Genomic DNA, 19,614 nt, shown 5'->3' on the forward strand with positions numbered 1-19,614 from the left:
AAATAGAGAGAGGTATACAGAGAGAGAGGGACGGAGGAAGGGAGGGAGGGTTAGACGTAGAGAGCGAGAGAGAGACTGGGCTAAGTGGACAGACCTCACGTTGAGCTCAGATGAACCTCGGCATCCTTTCCCACGTTGGATCATTTCAGCCCCGTTAAACCAGAAGACCACCGGAGCAAAACCGCAAACACACGGTAAGCTTCTCTCATAATTGACTTTTTTTCTAAATCTTCAGAATTCAATAGTTGACACAGACAAGTTTCCAGCCTTCGGCTCAGCTCAGCTCTCCACTTTATCGTCCAAATTCTCGGCGTTTTTTGGAGGCTTTTAACCGGGTCGAGGCGGTTTCCAACTGTTTCTCTGTCAGTTTAAAGCTGTTTGTAGTAGATATCTGCGATCTGTTTAGGTGAAATAATGGTGGGCTGAGAGAAGGGTCTGGAAAAACAGACAATTATTTTGGGTGACTGAACTGAGCGCTTGAGCGCCAAGCTTTGACAGATGGTACGGATGACGCCGTGCTTTCCCTCTTAATTTCCCGGGTAGGTAGGTAATTTTTGTCTATGTGTGTGCGCGCGCCGTTCGTACTCACCTGCCGCGTGCACTTTGGCGCGGGGACGCTCGCTTGCAAAAATGAATGAGGTCGCTGGACCTCGGTTAAGTTGCCGAAAGCGGAATTTGGGGGACGTTGCATTCATTATAATAGTTAGCCCAAGTGTGTAAATCACATTAACATGCATCAAGTAGGTCATTTTTCTGGCTTCTTCCAGCAATACAAGGTCACGCTCCGGGCTGTTTAGTATATCTCTACTAGATATGCTAATGAGCGTCCAGATGTGAGTGTGTGCGTGCATGTAAACTGGTTTGTGTGTATCCGTGACCAAGCAGCTGTGTCACGTGTTGTGGCGAATGTAATATCACAGCCGATCAGGGAGAAACATTCCACTTCCCATCTATCCCACTGTACGAAAATTGGCAAGTCAGTAGGGGGCGCTCATGAGATGGTGCTCAATGAATAGAAATGAGTGGAATTACGTGGCTAGTCCATTTGTTGTTTTAGCCTTTTCTAACACGGTATCAATAATTTTCTTTGGTGAAATACAGAACAGTGCTTATGTCCTTGCGTTTTTCTTATAATGAAGGTGATTTTAACGATAAAAAGCTAGAATTTCCCAATACTTGCTGATTTTTCTGTTAAGGAGCTACTACAGGCCACGCTGCCTTAATGGCAGCCATTGACAGATGATAACTATATTATAGAAGAGTGGTTAGAGTAAACCATGAAAGAAGCAGCTGGTTGTGCTGGTCAAAATGAACTTCTCTGTAAATTTCTCATATTGCAGTGCGTAATACTCACAGAAAAGTGTTTTACTTGAGTTAAAAGTGATTACAAAAACAATGTTAAAATGGAGCTGCACCCCTTCTGTCAGAAATATGGTAAAAATTGTTCCAAGAAAATTATTTTATTTAATTATTTAATTATTTACATTTCTCGACTCTCTCAAGAGCGCCCCCTATAAAACGGAGTGTGGGAGTTGACTATCATATGTAAAATTCTCTGGTAATACTTTCTCCGGTAAAACTGCCTCTTCACATGACAAATAAAACATGGCTAAACACTGACTTATCACAGGGCATTTGCTCACTTAAGTTGTCTGGTGTGTCAAACCTTGACAATAATGAAGTGACTGATGTGCTGAGTACAGTGGGCCTCTCTTCACCAGTCTGACTTGGATAGACTTAAGAGATTTCCCTGTGTGCACTGAGCCAGCGAGAATGGATGAGAGGTCTGTGGGCATTAAGACGAATGGCAAAAGGAGGGTAAGCCAGAGATGTTCAAATGGAGCAGAATCTGTCCACATCCTGGATGTTTAAGCCACCCATTTCCCCTCACCCCCCTCCCCAGTGTACTTCCACTACCACTTCCCCTGCTCTGCCTCCTTTATGCCCCCATCTCCCATTTTTCCTATGTAAGAGGCCTGACATGCACAGGCTATTTTTAATAAAAACGGAATAGCCTTGTTGCAGTGAAGCATCTCGATGCAGAGTGAAGTGAGACTGAAACAGCGATTTGCAATTTAGAGCTATGTCACCACTCATCATTCCATTCTGAGCCAGCAACAGCAAATCGTCCTCATGCTTTCATCCTCTATCCCTTGCCTTACATTTCACACATATCTTACACACACACACACCCTTACTCTAAAGACTTCAAACAACGGTGAATGACATGTACTGCTGGCAACATGGGTTTTGGACCAAAGCTGGCAGAGAGAAATGTAAGCCGTAAGCTCAGTCTATGCTAATGCACAATAGCTGAGGAAGACAAAAGTGTTTTGGAAGAGCCACTTTTTGTATTTCCATAGATTTGGGAAACCAGCAAACAGATGCCGATGATGAACATGAAGCATTACATATGGATGACTTGATACATTTGGTGCGCAAAATGCAGCAAAAATAATTAAGGGTGGATTGCCATTTGAGGGAAAAATAATGACGTAAAAAGGGCAGAAATTACTTAATATTTCCTGTGATCAAAGCTCAAATTGTCTCTGTTCTCAAGTGTACTTCTTTAAGTGGGTCACTATCTGCAGAGAAGAAAGAACATTGGCTTAATTTTAATGTGCCCATGCAGCATATCGTATCAGAAAATGTTGGGGTTAAGAAATGTTCTGGTTCATATTATAGAAACCATCAAAGCCTACAGCATTTCTATAGGCCAACTTTGTGCCACGTTCCCTCAAAATTTATCAAAGTACTTGGTGCTCTGTACATTTATTAAGTCAGATGAGGCCAGGGGATTTAGTCTTCCCAGTGTGCACTGTATTTTATGTCCTCTAGCCAAATTATTGAAAATTTGCATGAAATGCAGGGAAATCTCTACATTATTTTTAAGAATTTTAGCTTCCAAATCTGTTCAGAAGAGAAACGTATGAAAACTTTATTTACATATGTTTGAAGACTGCCTCCCTGTGTACCCATGACTCATGTATTTTGCTGTGCAAAGATGATAATGTATGCCTCCATGCATGCATAAAGGTGAAAGCAGCTGTCAGAACGTTCATTGCAGGGAAAAAGTGAGCCAGAGTGATGGATCCATGTGGGACATGGATGCACTGTCGTATAGTTTTGGATCTTGTTAAGTTGCTGACACTTTGCACTGCATCAAGTTTCGAAGATCAATGGCCAGAGATCTGACTCAAATACTGACAAAAAGCAGATCATTAAACTTTAGGGAAATGAGGACAAGTCATTGATTAAATTATTTATGAGCCTAATTAATCTCTTAAGGGGAACTTGTTTCAGAACTGGCCACTGAAGCATGGGTAGACCATCTTTAGGGATGGCATCAATCATCTGCTGTCCAGGCAATTGCGTGTGACAAGGAGCAGTAAAGTACCTGAGCTCCACCTCATCGCCGTACCTTCAGGCTCTGAATTAATTGAAATTTTTTAGGACCGCACTTACCTTTCTGAGAATGAGATCAATAACCAGAATCACACAAAGCGCCAATGAGAGGAATATCATCAACAGTATGAGGTACAAAGTGAATTGTCCTTTTCAGGTAACGTCTTATGAGACGTAATTATCATAGTTTCTGTTCAAAACTCACAGTTATTTGCACAGCAGCTGGCAGAAGGCTCAGATTAGCAAACAAAGCTGTTGAGCAAACGGCAGAACAAACATTTATCTTTAAATATGTCCTGAAAAAAATCTCGTCTTCATATAACGAGTGTGATGGCAGACTTTTTTGTGTCTTTTCACTTCTGTATCTTAAAGCACTTGTTTCTCATAATAATGAATACAGTCAAGATTGCACTAATTATGTCTTCTCTCAGGTGATCCTCTGCAGCATGTGCACTGCATGGGAATATGTGAGTAAAGAAGCCGAAATGAAGACAAACACCAGGGAGAGGGGCAGAAGAACCGAAGCAGGGGCAGGACGAAGGCATGCTGGAAATAAACCATCATAAAAGCCGGCAGCTGATCAGCCCTTTGTCAGCCACTTCACAAGACAAAGTGATCGGTGAACCTCAGCAATGGCAGCACATGTTGTGCTTCTTTTTCTTTTATTCTGCAAATGGGAAAGACACGGCATCTCAGAGGCTGTCGGCCTTTCAGAGGAAGATCCGGATTCTCAAGTAATATCAGACAAAAAGCAACAAGTTTTACATCATCCAAAGTCCCTGGACAAAATTTTTATTGGAATCAAAGAATTGGAAAACCATGTACAGGCTTCAGAGAGTGATGCAAGAACTCTGCCAAATGTGGCTTTTCAACTAAATGACGGCAAACCTAATGATTCTGACTTTAAGAGCAATGCAGCAAAGCAAATCGGCATGAAACTTAAACCTTCAGATTCTTCTGCCAAACCTCTTATACCTAAACTTAGCTCTGAACTCAGTGTGAACCGTGAGAAAAGGAACAATTTGACTAATGGAGAGGTTGAAGGTGTAATTAATGATCACAGTCTAGTGCCAAGCTCAGAGGAGGAGTACGCTCTCCAGCCTCAACTCTATTTGGAGACAGGTGTCGGTGACGTTCAGCCTGAGAGGCTACGGGGCCTCTCTAAATGGGTCACAGAGTCTGAACATAGTCAGTCAGAGCCTTACCTGCTGCCTCACTCTCGCCGCCGTAGGAGCTGGCTCTGGAACCAGTTCTTTGTGATTGAGGAGTACAGAGGGCCTGAGCCTGTGCTCATTGGACGGGTAAGCTGTCGGCACAACCAGTCAGCATGCACATGCGAATCACCTGAATCTCACTGTATTACTACATAAATGTAAATTGCACCTTAGTTTTGAGAACCAACAAAGATTTTTGCAAGCACAATCATTTTTATAGATAAGTTATTGCCACGCAAAAGGTTTAATTGGAGCAAACAGAAATCTCTCCTGTGCTCAATACATGTATTTACATAAATCTTTTCTCTTCACGGTGCATTCATTTATTTACATGTTTTTCTTTGTCCAAATAATTTCACAATGACAACCTTTCCACTCTGCTTCATTTATTACCTCTCTCATCCTCTGCTCTGTGTGTCCCCAAGCTCCTGTTTGAGCCTCATTCACTGTTCATACATACAAATCGGTGCTTAAAACCTGCACACAAACATACTACACACAAACCAGGGATTCATTAAAATTTTCCTACCTGTAATTATTTACGCTCTACAAAGTAGAAATGCCCAAGACCATACACACATATATATATATATGTGTGTGTGTGTGTGTGTGTGTGTGTGTGTGTGTGTGTGTGTGTGTGTGTGTAAAGAATAACGAGAGCGACATAAAAACATGTTTAACTAGCCGCTATTAATAAAAGAAAAGGGTTTAAAAGAAAACAATGTTGAAAGCTATTAATTTGCGCTGGCCAAATATATTAAACATAAAATTGATGGCCTGTCATGCTTGCTGTGTGTTATCACTTTCCCGCTTATGGCTTTTGTCCAATGACTGGCTATCAGTCCTCCACCTATTTTCTTCTTTTTCCTTCTAGTCTGTCTTTTATTCATCATTTATCATTTCATCCTCTCTTATTACATGTTTTGTTTTTCTAAATGAACCAACCACTAACGTTTGGTTGATCTTAGCGAACAGATAATTCTCCACCTGAGCAGATTGTCAGGAAATTTGGCCAGCGATTTTGGTATATATATAAAAAAACCTATGAATTATTGAACCGCTAACTGACTTATTAGTCAAAACAGGAAACTAACAATAATAAAAGATCATGTTAAACTGCGTATATGGTTTTGGACACATTTTGATCACAGGAGTAAGGCTGGCCAATGTTGGAGTTTTTGAGCCAGAAGTTATTTGGATGAGAAGATGGCGTGCTAAGTTATCAGCTAACACAAAGCTGCATCTATAAAATGTATGGACTCAATGCACACCCACACATATCTTTTAATTAGTGCTAAGTAAAGAACCAAAAATGTATTACAGTATCCTCGGAAATTTCTTGAGTGACTTCACACAGTAGGTCATGTTATTGATTATATAAATCCATTAAAAACACCATAAACAGTGGCGAGGTCCAGTTCAGAGATTCACTTTATCAGAAGTTGGGCCTGTTAGACTAATATTGGCTAAAGCTCCCTTTGTTGGTACATGCATCAATTGTCTGGGCATTTATTTCTCAGAATTTAAATTAGTGAGCTTTCAAAAAGACATATCTTGCAAGCTTAATGAAGTACAGACAGAAATGTATAAAATTAAGTTTATAACCAGTACCATCAACTAATTACGTGTATGCTGACATTTGGCAATTCTTAATGGATGTATGTCACCAATGAATACTGAAGTACTAGCGATTCAGTTGCAGGCAAATCTGTCATATAAAACATTAATTATAAAAATAGCAAATTTTGCCTCATGTTATTCACAAAGATATTACAAGGAAAACAATGTATCGATATTGGTACCATGTATATTAAGAAAATATACCCAGCCCCTCCCCCCCCCCCCCCCCCCAAAAAAAAAGAAAAGAAAAGTGAACAATCTACAGTCCTCTGCCACTTTATTAGGTTGATATGATAGCAATTCAGTACATTCAGGCACGTAGACGTGGTCAAATGTCTTGTTGAGACTGTAGGTCAGAGAAGACAGGCTGGACTGCTTTGAGCTAATAGGAGGGCAACTGTAATTCAAATAAGCACTCATTACAACCAATGTATGCAGAAGAGCAGATGGGCTACAGCAGCAAATACTACACCAGGTGCCACTGCTATATAGAATAATAGGAAATTCACACCGACTCACCAAAGTTGTCAAGAAGAAGATTGGACAAATGTTGCGTCCCAATTTCCATCTTTCCTTGTATCACACTTCGGGCTGATAGTGGTGGTGTAATGGTGTGGGGGCTATTTTCCTAGCAGACTTTGTGTCTCTTAGTACCAACTGAACATTGTTTAAAAGCCGTTTTCCACCTGAGTATTGTTGCTGACCATGTCCATTCATGACCTTTATGTCATATCCTTTATGTCATATCCTGACTGTGTACCCAGTTACTTCTAGCAGGATAAGACACGGCATCACAAGCTCATATAATCTTAAACTTAAATGGCCTCCACAGTCATCAGATCTCAATCCAATCGAGATGTAGGATGGGATGTGACAAAATTCCCATCGCGGATGTGCAGTCGACAAGTCAGCTGCAAATGACATCCAATGCTGTCGTGTCAATAGGGTCCAAAAGTCTCTGAAAAATGTTTCCAGCACCTTGTTGAATCTATACCAAATAGAATTCACGCAGTTCAAAAGGTACAAGGGGGTGCAACCAATTACTAACAAAGTTCACCCAATGAAGTATATTTATCTTCTTAGCATTACAAAAATTTCTCTCAATTTACAATTCATGTGCTTGCTAAACAAACAAAAAACATATTTGCAATGTTAAAAATGTTCCACTGCATGCTTGAAAGTGAGGCACAGATCAGATCGCACTGTCTATGCGTCACCATCCCCACTTGTCAAGTCACATACTTGAGTTTTTACCATCAGCACACCAGCAAGCCTCAACTGCTGTCTGTGTCGCAACATGAAGAGTGTCTGAGATGATTTAATCCACTGCACACCTGAACCATTCAATCCCAGGGGTTTACTTGTAGCACTTCACAGTTAGAAGCTCCACGCTAATGCAACTGCTGGCAGCTACGGCATACTCAGAGTTGGATTATATCAGCTGTAACGCTAACAGGGAATTCTGCCAACCACTTTGTAGCTCGCAGTATACTTTATAGTGACAGTCTAGATTGGATTCTTACCAGTGCAGTATACACCTCATAAATGTTTAATCTTCCACTGTGGTTGTTATTGGTACAGTCAGGGAGGGGTGTTAAAGCAATCAATAGACACGCGGGACTGTTTATTTTCTCTGCAAGTAAAGTCTTGATGTTGATATTCATGTAATAAAGCATGCTTCCGTTGCGAGGAGTTCAGAAGCACAGTGTTTTCTCTCAGAGGTAGCTCATTTTGTTTGCCAGAAATAGAGAGATGATCATGTCAAAGCCATTGTCGGTGCAAGGTTTGAGGTGAGCTATCAACAGTTCAAATCACAGGTGCCACCACCCGTGCGAAAGAAGAAAGAATTTCTCTTGCAAGGAAAGCAGTGTGAAGCAGATATAAACCCGGAGGTGTATGTACTGCATGAGTGAGAGGAGGGGAAAATTGAGATTACAGAGTGAGAGAAAAAGTGACAAAGGGATTGGAAGAGACAGTTCCCTCTTTTTCTTGCTTTGCTTGTACGGGGTGGATAAATTTCTTCCCCACAGTGAGAGTGTTTTTCCATGCTGACTGAAGCGCAGCAGGACTGAGCCAGCAATTAGACAGTGAGGAGAGGAGGTCTGGATAGAAAGTGGGAAGCAAGGGGGGGGCAGGGGAGCGAGGTGGGCACAGACTCTGACAAAGATGTCTCTCGTGGTGAAGTGTGGGATCAAAATCAAAGCTAGCTTTAAAGAAGAAAGGAGGGAGAAGGGGGTGGGTAAGAGATGAATAAAAAAAAAACCTGAATCCCTTATCTAGCAATTTGTAGGGTATGCTATCGTGAGTATGTATAATCCCAACTTCATCCTTCCAACACATGCACATCACATATACACACACAATATACACTAATCTTATATTTTTCCTTGATCTCTGCTTGAATGCTGTGCTGTGGGACAGACAATAGTGTGTAAATCTGCACTTTAAATGCATTTATGTGCAATATTTTCCAACACATGTTCTCACTTTAAGGTGGGCAGCTGTCTTAACCACACAAATGACTCTATGTTAATCATTATGTAGGCAATTAAACTTGTCTATTTTTGTGTTGCACAAACAATTTTTTGTGCCACAAAATGAATAAGCCTGGCAACAATCGTGTGCAATTGCTCTGCACATTTGTAAACAGACAATGTTGCAGCTGCAATTGAAAGTCAAGGCTCTCATGAGTATCTAAGGTCCACTGCAAAGACTGTGAATAAGCCTTGTGGATTATGAACATGTGCAGATGGGCCTTGAGGATAGAGAAATGTGAAGGTTCTCGGTCAGAAAGCTCAGTGTGATGAAGGCTGAGTAATCTCTTTAGCTTTCTATTTTTGTGTGTTCGGCCTTTTACCTATCAAGCTCACACTAATATCCTCACTGCCATTAAATACCAAACCAGTATTCTGCACCACGGAGCAAAACAGCCAGACAGAGGGAGAGAGCGAGAAAGAAGGAGAATTGCGAGCAGATGGGCATTCTGAGTAAGCGAGGTAAGTTGATGAAAAGGGAGAAAAACAAGGACTGGAAAACGAGTTGGTTTATAAGGTAAAGGCAAGTCAGGCAGATGGATTTACGAGAAGGGGAGGAAAGAGACAGATGGATAGAAGAGACAGAAAGATTTACAGATGGATAGTGCTTGACTTAGCAGAATGCATCTGTGAGCATACATATATGACATTTGCAGCGCCACTGTCCACACTGATGTGGATTTGCCCTCAACAAATCCCGGATGGCATGTTTGGTCCATTGAGTTAATTAGCTGTATGCATCAGTACTCATCCCCGTCCCATATGTATCTTCCACACCTGGTGCCATTCATTTTAGATTCAGTGAGCCCATCCTGCCTTAGCATAAATCACTCATTTCACATAATCAGGTTTGTGGTATCTGCTAAACAAATGCAAGTGTTAAAGAGTGATACCTTCATCAGCATCTGTAGGTAATGTTGCATGAACGTGTTACAGCCATTTAGTCTGTATGTATTTGTTTTTCCAGCTGCACACGGATATGGACAAAGGAGACGGAAGCACTAAATACATGTTGGAGGGAGAGGGAGTGGGCTCTGTGTTTGTGATCGACAGCAAGACGGGCAACATACATGTCACCAAGTCTCTGGACCGAGAGGAGAAAGACCAATATCGTCTCGTCGCGACTGCTGCAGACCGTGAGACCGGCCGAGCCCTGGAGCCGTCCTCTGAGTTCATCATCAGAGTTCAGGACATCAACGACAACCCACCTGTCTTCCCCAATGAACCTTATGTTGCCATGGTGCCGGAGATGGCCAACATAGGTATGCAGCAAACAACATTAAAGTGCAACCACACAAAATCTCCTGAGAGGTGATCAAATGTTAGCAGTGTTTTACCCAACAAAGGCTTTGTTCTGAAAAACAAAACAGACACAGTCTTATTCAGTCGTTCGCTATTTCCTGTATAACATGTACTCCATTTTTCACACTGTAGCCAGGGTAAAATCTCAGACATCACTAACAGGTGTCGAGAAATGCAATTGTAATTTTTGCATCTGTGAAAGACCATCCATTCAATGGCATTGTGGAACTGTCAGTGTTGGGGAGAAACGGAATACATGTACCGCCGTTACGTATTTAAAATACAAAATATGAGTAACTGTATTCCGTTACAGTTACCGTTTAAAAAGGTGGTATTTAGAATACAGTTACTTTGTTGAAATAAATGGATTACACGGCGGTACTTTCCTGTTTCATATTGTGGCGGGTCAGGACAATTTGGGTTTTGTTTGACAGCTACGTTCTGTTGTTCCAGGCGGCAATGTTACGGTTGCCATGGTTACAGGGTGACGCTCTCTCTCTGCGTGTTTCCTGGGTTAGAGAGCGTCTTTTTGTTGTTGTTGTTGTTGTTGTGCTAAGCTGAATGCAGACACAATGCTACTGCTCTAAAGAATGTAGCATCATGGGCAGTGTAGTCCATGCTGCAGGGAGAATGGACTGCCATACTCGTTATGTGTCTGTGAGCGCGAGAAGGGAGAAAAAGGCGAGTGGAAAAGTACGAGCTGTCATCGAGCAGAAACGGGAGCTGGAAGCATTTAAATATAATAATAACCACTGCAGCCAAGAAGAGAGCCTGACGAGCCCAGCTGTAAGTAAGCTATTAAGACTCGACTGTACGCTGTGTTCGTGTTTTCCTCCGAAACAATAAGTTCCGTTGGAGCAGCCTTTCAACGCCTCTCCACACAACAAAGTAAAGCTATTTTTCGGCTACAGCCCAACATGGAACCTGACGTATTAGCCAGAGGTCTCTTTACTACGGTTCGGACCTTCAGTAACAGTAATAAATCACAGCAATAGTACATTCACGTAGTTGTAAAAAGCATGATAATATATGAAGTTATCCAAAGTATTCAGAATACGTTACTGTCATTGAGTAACGTACCGGAATACGTTACAGAATACATTTTGGGGCATGTATTCTGTAATGGAATACATTTTAAAAGTAACCTTCCCAACACTGGGAACTGTTAGCAAACAACGGTTTTTGATTATCTGTTAGTCAACTGTGAGAAATTATATCAGTCAATGTAATAACATAATGAGCTATATGGATCTGACCAAAACATATATCATACATACATATCACACAACACCAAAGCTAGCCCAGCCAATGGCTTAAAAGAAAACGTGTGTTTAGCTGGCTAACATTACAATCGAATGTTACAAGCTTAGAGGAATTAAGTCTAGTTAGCTACAAAGTCATATAAAACAATAAGTTTGCTTAGCTGGACAAAATATCAAAAGTTGCTATGTTATAGGATTCTTTTTTTCCCTTTTAGTTGAAAAGCTAATGCTATCCTGTTGTTGGAAACACACTGCCCATTACTCATACCTTTATGAATTATCCACATTCACAAACTGTTATAAAATGGTCAAAGTAGATATTTGGATATTTGACTTGTCAGTCCATCTTTTATATACAGATTATGCTTCCTGCCATCAAGGCTAGAAAGAATGAATACTTTAAAAATATTTCTGCTTCTCGATCGCCTCGCCAGCTGTCTATTCATTCTCTGAGTATTCTGCAAACAATCGTGTTTTTGCCAAAATGTGGATGTGGCTGAATGCACTTCTACTGGCACCATTTCAAGAAGAGAAATTGTGCAATATTGTAACTGGGAATGTATCTGTATTTATTCAAACAGCATATGTATTTTGGAACTTTGTGTGTGTGTGTGTGTGTGTGTGTGTGTGTGTGTGTGTGTGTGTGTGTGTGTGTGTGTGTGTGTGTGTGTGTGTGTGTGCGTGTTGTGAGACAGCAGAGAGTTGGATTATATTTGCTCAGTTTTTGGGGTGAAGTATTCCTGCTACATGGCTCATTAAGCAGCCACCTGTTTTAACGTTCTTAATTTGAAAGAGTCCATTGACCTGTCATCTGTATCATGCTTCCCCTCTTCTACAGGCGCGTCAATAATCCAGGTCACAGCCAGAGATGCTGATGATCCAACATATGGAAACAGCGCTCGGCTGGTGTATGCCATTACTCACGGCCAGGACTTTTTCTCTGTGGACCCTCAGACAGGTCTGTGATATCTTCCAAAGTGCGGCTCAACCTTTTTAAAAGCTGTTTCATAACCTGACTCTTCTGCTGATGTTTACACTTCACATAGCTATTGCCGGCACTGCTCTCACTGTATATATTGTGCACCGTATCCCTTTCCACCTTATGTCCAGTATGGATATAAACATTTGCATGTTCCTGCATTTTCCGTGATCTATTCAGAAACAGAAGTGGCCTGAAGTTACATGCGTGCAGCTTCCTAATTCTAAAATATGTGCATCTGACTCGCGCTGATGGTAATTCAAAGAGGCAGGGTGTCACTGTGAAATCTGTTGCTGTTTTGATTTTGTTGCTGCATGTCCTGCTCTCCTCTCTCCACCAGGCATTTTGCGGACGGCGGTACCTGACATGGACAGAGAGACTCAGGATGAGTATCTGGTCGTCCTCCAGGCCAAAGACATGGGGGGCCATCTTGGCGGATTATCGGGAACTACGACCGTCACAGTGAGGCTGAGCGATGTCAACGACAATCCCCCTCACTTTAGAAGGAGTAAGCAGATCAACATTTAACTGTTGGCTACTTTCAATATCTGTCGCTCTAGGATGTAAGTGGATGTGTGAGATATCTAAGGATGAAACATCTTGTCGTGACAGCAGTTTGATATTTTAGCCTCCTTTGGCTCCAAGTCACTTTGACAGATTCAAGATAAGACCTGAAGCCCTAAACGAGTTAAATAGCTTGTAAGTCCACTCCTCTCTGTTTTGTGCACACTTCCTAATCATTGTTTTTAGCATCAGTTGTAATCACATAACCTTTGCCAAGACTACCATTAACGTTGATATAAACACTCCCATTTGGTCCCTGAGGTTTAAATGGATTCTGGCTTGACGTAGAAGAGTGAAAGATCATGTCCACTTTTCTTATCCAAGCTTTTCCCTGTTCCACGATATTAATATTTCATCTTAAAGTTCAGTGCTTTCTGCTTCAATAGACAGTAAAATCACTGCAGAATGTGTCTAACACTTTGAGACACATACTGCATTTTCCCCGTATACTACTTCATCTTTGCTGGCTTTTTCGTCTTCTTCATCTCGCAGACTGTCTATGCTTACCGCTATTCATCTTAATGTTTAAAGCCCCTTCTCCTCACGTTGATAAATTGTTCTGCAATACAATGTTTTATAGAAGCTATTTAATATTTCCAAATGTCAGCAGCCTGTTATTTATTTACTGATATCTGACTACATCTTATCCCCCCTTACTGCAAGTCATTATTTTCAGTTTGACAATAATGCCACAGTTTACGCAAATGGCTCATTTGGTTTTTGAATGCAAGAGTAGAATATTTAAATCTTCTTCATTATGCGGAGGAATTGAATGATTAACAATCAGCAAGGTAGAGCTGCTTTGATTAAAATGAAAGCATTTCCCTAAATGTGCCACGCGGCATTACGAGATATGTGGAAGTAAAAGAGACCTGCCTCAGATCGCTGTGCCTGCTTTCATGCCTGCTAAAGAGACGCGCTCTAATCCTAACTAAACATAACAGAAAAACAAATTAACTCTGTAATTCTCTTTTTAATAAATACAGCTCATTCATAGCAAAGTGGGAAATAACTCTCAGTGAATTTGAGGCTTTAGAGTCTTTTTACTGTGTCTTCATTACTGATGGGATTTATTAGACAAGTGTAGCACCGGGGCTGTTAAACTGCTTTCAGTATCAATTGTGTTGTAGTTTAAAAATGTCAGTTTCCCAGAACCATCAGTAAAATGTTACTGATGGCTCTGGGATGGTTCTTAATTGTGCATCAGTTCAAAGATCTAAGATATTCTTTAGATAGGAAATAAACTTTGCATTCGAGTAGTTTGAGTCATCAAATGTTTAACATTTTTGCCTAATGAAGTCTTTTGAGCCATTTTTAAAAATCGGTCAGAAAAGAGAAAATGTCTAAATTGCCGAGCCTAATTTGAACGTCCGTATCAGCGTTGATAGCAAAAGACCGTGCTAGCTGCCTTGACATATTTCCGATACTTGAATGGTTTTTAAAATGGGGAACACATCAGTCTACAGTTTGTACAAAACACAGCACAAACACTTGAGGTCCAAAATTACTCTGGTTCTGATTCACTACAGATTCTGATTTCAGATTTTACTGATTACTACATGCTACATACTACTCCTAATACCTTATGTCACCCAGAACCCCCTGAACCTTTAAGATCAGAGACTCATTAACCGTTACTGTTAAAAGAGGATGATGCATTCACTTGTTTAGCCCCAAAAGCTGTGGAACAAAGCTCCTCGTACTGATTGTGTGTTTTTCATTGTTTTTTAATTCTATTTTTAAATTAGCCTGGACTAGCCTGTACTAAAGAAGGGAACTCGGGATAGGTTTTTTTTTGTTTTTGAGTAGAAGTACAGGCACTTTGGTGTAAAGTTTCTCCTGTGTCACCTTTTCTACAGCTCGGCTCAGCAAGGTGAAAATGTAGATTGCCTCTAAGAGAAAATTCCACACTAAATTTCCAGTCGCTTTGAAGATATTCACCTTATTGGATGTGATACGAGCTTTAGTTGAGTCTTGAAATTCATTTTTCCACTGAGAACTATGACTGTCGTGGCCCAGTTCTTACTTGGAATTGCATAAGTAGGCAATCTGGATCTGTTTATTGATTACAGCAGCCGGTACTTATACTTGCTGAAAATAATGTCAGCGCACCTTTAGATCTGGTCGTGAAATGCGTGTAGAAGTGCATGCTTTGATATCAAATTGAGCCATCGTCATCAGCATTCAGTTGCTGCACTGAAGCTGTTAAACTCTCTGTTTTCCTCCCTGCAGGTGCGTGGTCCTTCTCTGTATCAGAGCTGGCGGCACCAGGTGTGGAGGTGGGCCGTCTCACTGCCACTGATCCTGACCTGAGAGAAAATGCACAGCTGGAATTTACCATCCTGGACACTGAGGAGGCTGAAATATTCAACGTAACTGGAAGAGATAAAGAGGCTGTCATTGTGCTGAACAAGGTGAGTAACTGGACGCAGCTGCAGCAGAGGTGTGCAAAGCAGCTTTACTTTATTGCCTATACCAATTTTCATAATAGCTTACTATTTGAAGCCGTATGTAGGTGTTTATGCTTAAATAGCCACATAATGAGAAAAACATCTCCAATTTGCAACATTTACGGTGATTAAAAAATGTGCTTTGGTCAGGTATTTGTGAATTAATTTGTTATAAGCAGATAAACACTTCAGCACCCCACTCAAACTCCCACTGTTGCTGATAGGTTCAGACTCCCCGGGCTCCGCTATGAGCAATTAATGAGTAACAGTGAACGAGTAATCAACTGTAGCTCACTTGAAGTGTTAAAAGCAGCCAGTGTGAAGTTGTCTTTTTACTTTTAAGCGTTTTAAAAGCGTTGGACATTCAAACATAATTATTGCACTTTGGAATCTTAGATTAAGAGGTTGCAAAGAGCGTAGTAAGACGAGAGGATGATGATTAATTTCCAAGAAATGTATGAAAGCCAGATAAAAAATGAAAGTCTAAAATGGAAGTCGCATATTACACTCAGAGATAAATGAATAATGAGGTTTTGCATGTGGGCAGTAATAAACAGCATATTTTAACCATATATGAGAGCTCTTAAATAAAGAGTAACTGCTTTATTCTTTGTTCAACAGATCCTGGATTATGAAACACGTAATTCGTATACTTTCTCAGTGGAAGTTACAAACCCTATAGTGGATCCCCGATACATAAGAAAAGGTCCCTTTAAGGACCAGGCAACAGTCCGGGTCATGGTCCTTAATGCTGATGAGCCACCGCGATTCTCCCAGGCTCTGTACCATCTGGATGTTTCTGAGAACTGTCCCCCTGTCTGCTCTGTCGGTCGGGTCTACGCCGTGGACCCCGATACAGGACAAAGCACCAACATTAGGTAATTATCACACCGACACTCTCTCATTTAGTCACCTGCTCGCTCACTCAGGGCTCTCTTTGCCCTTCCTATTCTTGATGGTGCCTATTACTTTATCTCAGGTACTCCATCGATCCCCAGTCAGACCCCGAGGCTCTGTTCCGCATCGCCTCTGACACTGGCTTTATCAACACTGTGATGGAGCTGGACCGTGAGCAGGAGCAGTGGCATAATATCACTGTCATCGCCACACAGAGGGGTATGTCAGACCTTCTGCCCTCGGGCGCTCTGAGCAGCAGAGCTCACCAAAGTAATCTTTCACTGAAAGCGCTGCCTGCAGTAGGGAATACAAAGTGTGTAGTAAAAATGATAGAAAGTCTGTGCAAATGTTTTAACATTAGTGTCAGTCTCTTGTTTTTTTTCTTTTTTTTTAGACAACCCAAATCTTGTGTCAAGGGTTGTGGTTGCCATAGAGACACTAGACCAGAATGACAATGCGCCGGAGTTGGACAGGCAGTACACGACGTCAGTATGTGACTCCAGTGCCCCCGGTCAGGTCCGTTCTTGTTTTGTTTTTGCCTGTTATTTTGTTTAGCTCCAGACTGTGTTCTTGTTTTTGTTCATTCTGTCTCAAACTCCCGCAAGTGATTGTTTTTCAAAGCCTGAGCAACTTTCTGTCCCACTTACAGAGGTAGAGACCAGATCACCTTTTTTTTTTTTTTACCTCTCAGATGTTTGGGATCCCTTAGAAAGGAAAGCACATTTGTCTTTTTAAAACCAGTAAAACAAAAAGTGATTAGAGATGTTGTAAATTAAATTCAGGATTAATGAAATAATTCATCATAAATCCTTTAGGATTTTTCACGGCGCATCTCTGTAGGCGTGCAGAGGCCCATTTTTCAGCAACCATCATGTGCTGATCATGGTTGCACAGCTGGAAAGAAGTCAATTTTGGCTAGTCCAGTGTGTGGAGAACCAGCCTGTCTCTGGACTCCTCAGGGGATTTTGTTCTAAGAAATGCTAGCATAATCAATTAGCCTTTTAACATGATAGGCTTGCATTAGGCAACAAAATATGCCTTTGATGGCTGCTGACAGTGGAACTTTGCGATTGCAATGACATTATTATTAGTATGATGAATTATTCCACTAATTATGATTGTCATTTACAACATATCTTATCAGTGTTTAGATAGCACACATTCACAACAGTCGTCAAGGTTCTCTATGTAGAAAGGTAAAGTACCTTACAATATCACAGGGATGGTCTATGAGCAGCAGTCGGTGACACGGGGAGGAAGAACATTCTTTTAACAGGGATCTCCAGCAGAACCAGGGTCAATAAAGGGGCTGTGGTGTGCTGAGACCAGCTGGGGGTGTTAGGGGGAAGAAGATGGGAGACAAGGAGAGCATAGAGAGAGCATAAACAACAGACAAGACAAAACAAAAACTATCTGAAGAGAAAAAGAAGTTACTTACAAATCAGGATTGAAAAGAAGGAAGTGTAGGAGTGGTCAGTGCATCATGGGAAATCCCCCAGCAGCCTGAACCTGTAGCAGCATAGCTAAGAGATAAGCTATATCAAAAAGGAGCGTTTAAATCTTAAAAGTAGAGAGAGTGTCTGACTCCAAACTGGGAGCTGGTTCCACGGGAACATTTCTGGTAGCTGATTGCTCTGCATCCCATTCTACTACTAGAAATTCGAAAAGCAACAATTAAGCTTCCAGTCTGAGAGTAAAGCGCTTTATTAGGATAACATGGTACTATTAAGTATTTAAGCTATGATGGGGCCTGATTATTCAGGAGGTTGTTTGGAAGAAGAGCTTTTGTAAAATAAATGTGAAATTTAACAGGAAGCTAATTAAATATTATGTACGAGTAAAATCACTGTGATTAAAAAAGATAAGCTCAGATGAAACTCACCCTCAAATGTTAGAGTGGTTGAGTGCATTTCCAAATATTATAATAACCGATTCCTATTTTTAATATGGATGACTGGTATTCCTTCAAAGTGGACCTTCATGCTAATTCTGTTGCACGGAATTAGGAAACTTGAAAAAGCAAAGCATTAGTGCGACTTTAAAGCTGTAATTCTTGGTTGGTTGATTTGACAGCTTGTGCAGCAGTGTGTTTTAATAAACAAAGGTCAGTCAGTAACAATTGCAGCTCTGATCTAATTTAATTCTGAACATTTTTTAAACTGATCTGCTGTTATAAGAAATAAATGAGCGGTCAGTTTTTGTTTCCCGTGACTGCTTCATAATTAAAGGCCTCCCTCGTGTTTGCCTGGCTGGTTGCTTTTATAATAAGACAAATAATAAACCTGATTTATTGGGCAGTTACAAAACAATCTTATAAAGTGCTTTTCATGGATGAAACGCACATTTAAAACAATAGGCTAAATAAAATCAGTCATCCATCCATTCGTTTTCTAATCCAATTGGGGTTGCAGGGCAGTTGAAGCCTATCTCTGCTGACTTTGGGCAAGATGTTGAGCGTGCCCTGGACAAGTAGCCAGTACATCAGAGGGTAACACAGTGAGGCACCAAATACTCCCTCATAGAACCAGGAAACTGTAATGTGTACCTTCAGCAATTTATACCACAATCAGATCACGTCCATCACTCTTTAACATACATACTGATTTAGCTAAAGTTCTCCAAGCAAATTAACAAATTTCTATTTTTTCTAAATAAAAATGACGTTGTAACTAAAAAGGAAAGAGACCAACCTGCCTGTTACCAATGCTCATTTCAATGGCCTGAGTCTTTGATGGTATGCAAGTGCAGCTTGCACATCTGGAAAGACACCACTGATGCTGATGATGGTTTTAGAGCAACATCTGCTCAAATTCAGATGACGTCTTTTTCAGGGAAGGCCTCAAAAAAAGACCTTCTCTGTAAAAGATGCCAGAAAGAAAATGCTAAATCATATATTGCATGCAGAGCAGCATGGCTTTGTAGTGGAAGAATCTGGGTGTTGAACTGGGCTGCCTGCAGTCCAGATCTTTTGCCAACTGAAAATATTTTTTGCATCATGAAACAAAAGAAAACCCAGGACTGTTGAGCAGCTAAAATCCTCTATCAGCAAAGTCCAGCAGCTCGTCTCCTCATTTCCCAGACGTTTACAGACTGTTGCTAAAAGAAGAGGGGATGCTACACAGTGGTGAACATTTTATGCTCCTATAAAATTCAAAATTGTCTTTTTTCTTCTTAAAATGCTTCCTTTTCATTTTTGGGTTCTTGTTTTTTTAAACATTTTATACGTTTTTATGTTTTTTGTGAATAAACTGGGAGTTTGTGAGGTTTGCAAATCATTGCATTCAGATTTTTCTTTTCTTTTAAACATTTTACACAGTTCATCCCAACTGAAAGATAAAGCATGAAGAACTTTTCAGAACATGCACAAAGTCAAATTCTTCCATAGAG

At 40.8% G+C, this 19,614-nt stretch overlaps 1 protein-coding gene across 1 annotated transcript in view; it reads left to right on the plus strand.

The window, feature by feature from the left end:
* Positions 1 to 67: 67 nt before the first annotated feature.
* LOC146491035 (cadherin-7-like) overlaps positions 68 to 19,614 on the plus strand; it is a 31,848-nt gene continuing 12,301 nt past the window's right edge. Inside the window, exons 1-9 of the mRNA XM_085149927.1 lie at positions 68 to 194; positions 3,837 to 4,706; positions 9,741 to 10,035; positions 12,176 to 12,295; positions 12,657 to 12,824; positions 15,113 to 15,294; positions 15,952 to 16,208; positions 16,310 to 16,446; positions 16,622 to 16,743. Coding sequence (XP_085006053.1) covers positions 4,038 to 4,706; positions 9,741 to 10,035; positions 12,176 to 12,295; positions 12,657 to 12,824; positions 15,113 to 15,294; positions 15,952 to 16,208; positions 16,310 to 16,446; positions 16,622 to 16,743 — 1,950 coding nt within the window. The 5' untranslated portion in view covers positions 68 to 194; positions 3,837 to 4,037. The remainder of the gene's footprint in view (positions 195 to 3,836; positions 4,707 to 9,740; positions 10,036 to 12,175; positions 12,296 to 12,656; positions 12,825 to 15,112; positions 15,295 to 15,951; positions 16,209 to 16,309; positions 16,447 to 16,621; positions 16,744 to 19,614) is intronic.

Source organism: Neolamprologus multifasciatus, chromosome 23 (assembly GCF_963576455.1).
Source record: "Neolamprologus multifasciatus chromosome 23, fNeoMul1.2, whole genome shotgun sequence".
In the NCBI taxonomy this organism is placed as follows: domain Eukaryota; kingdom Metazoa; phylum Chordata; class Actinopteri; order Cichliformes; family Cichlidae; genus Neolamprologus; species Neolamprologus multifasciatus.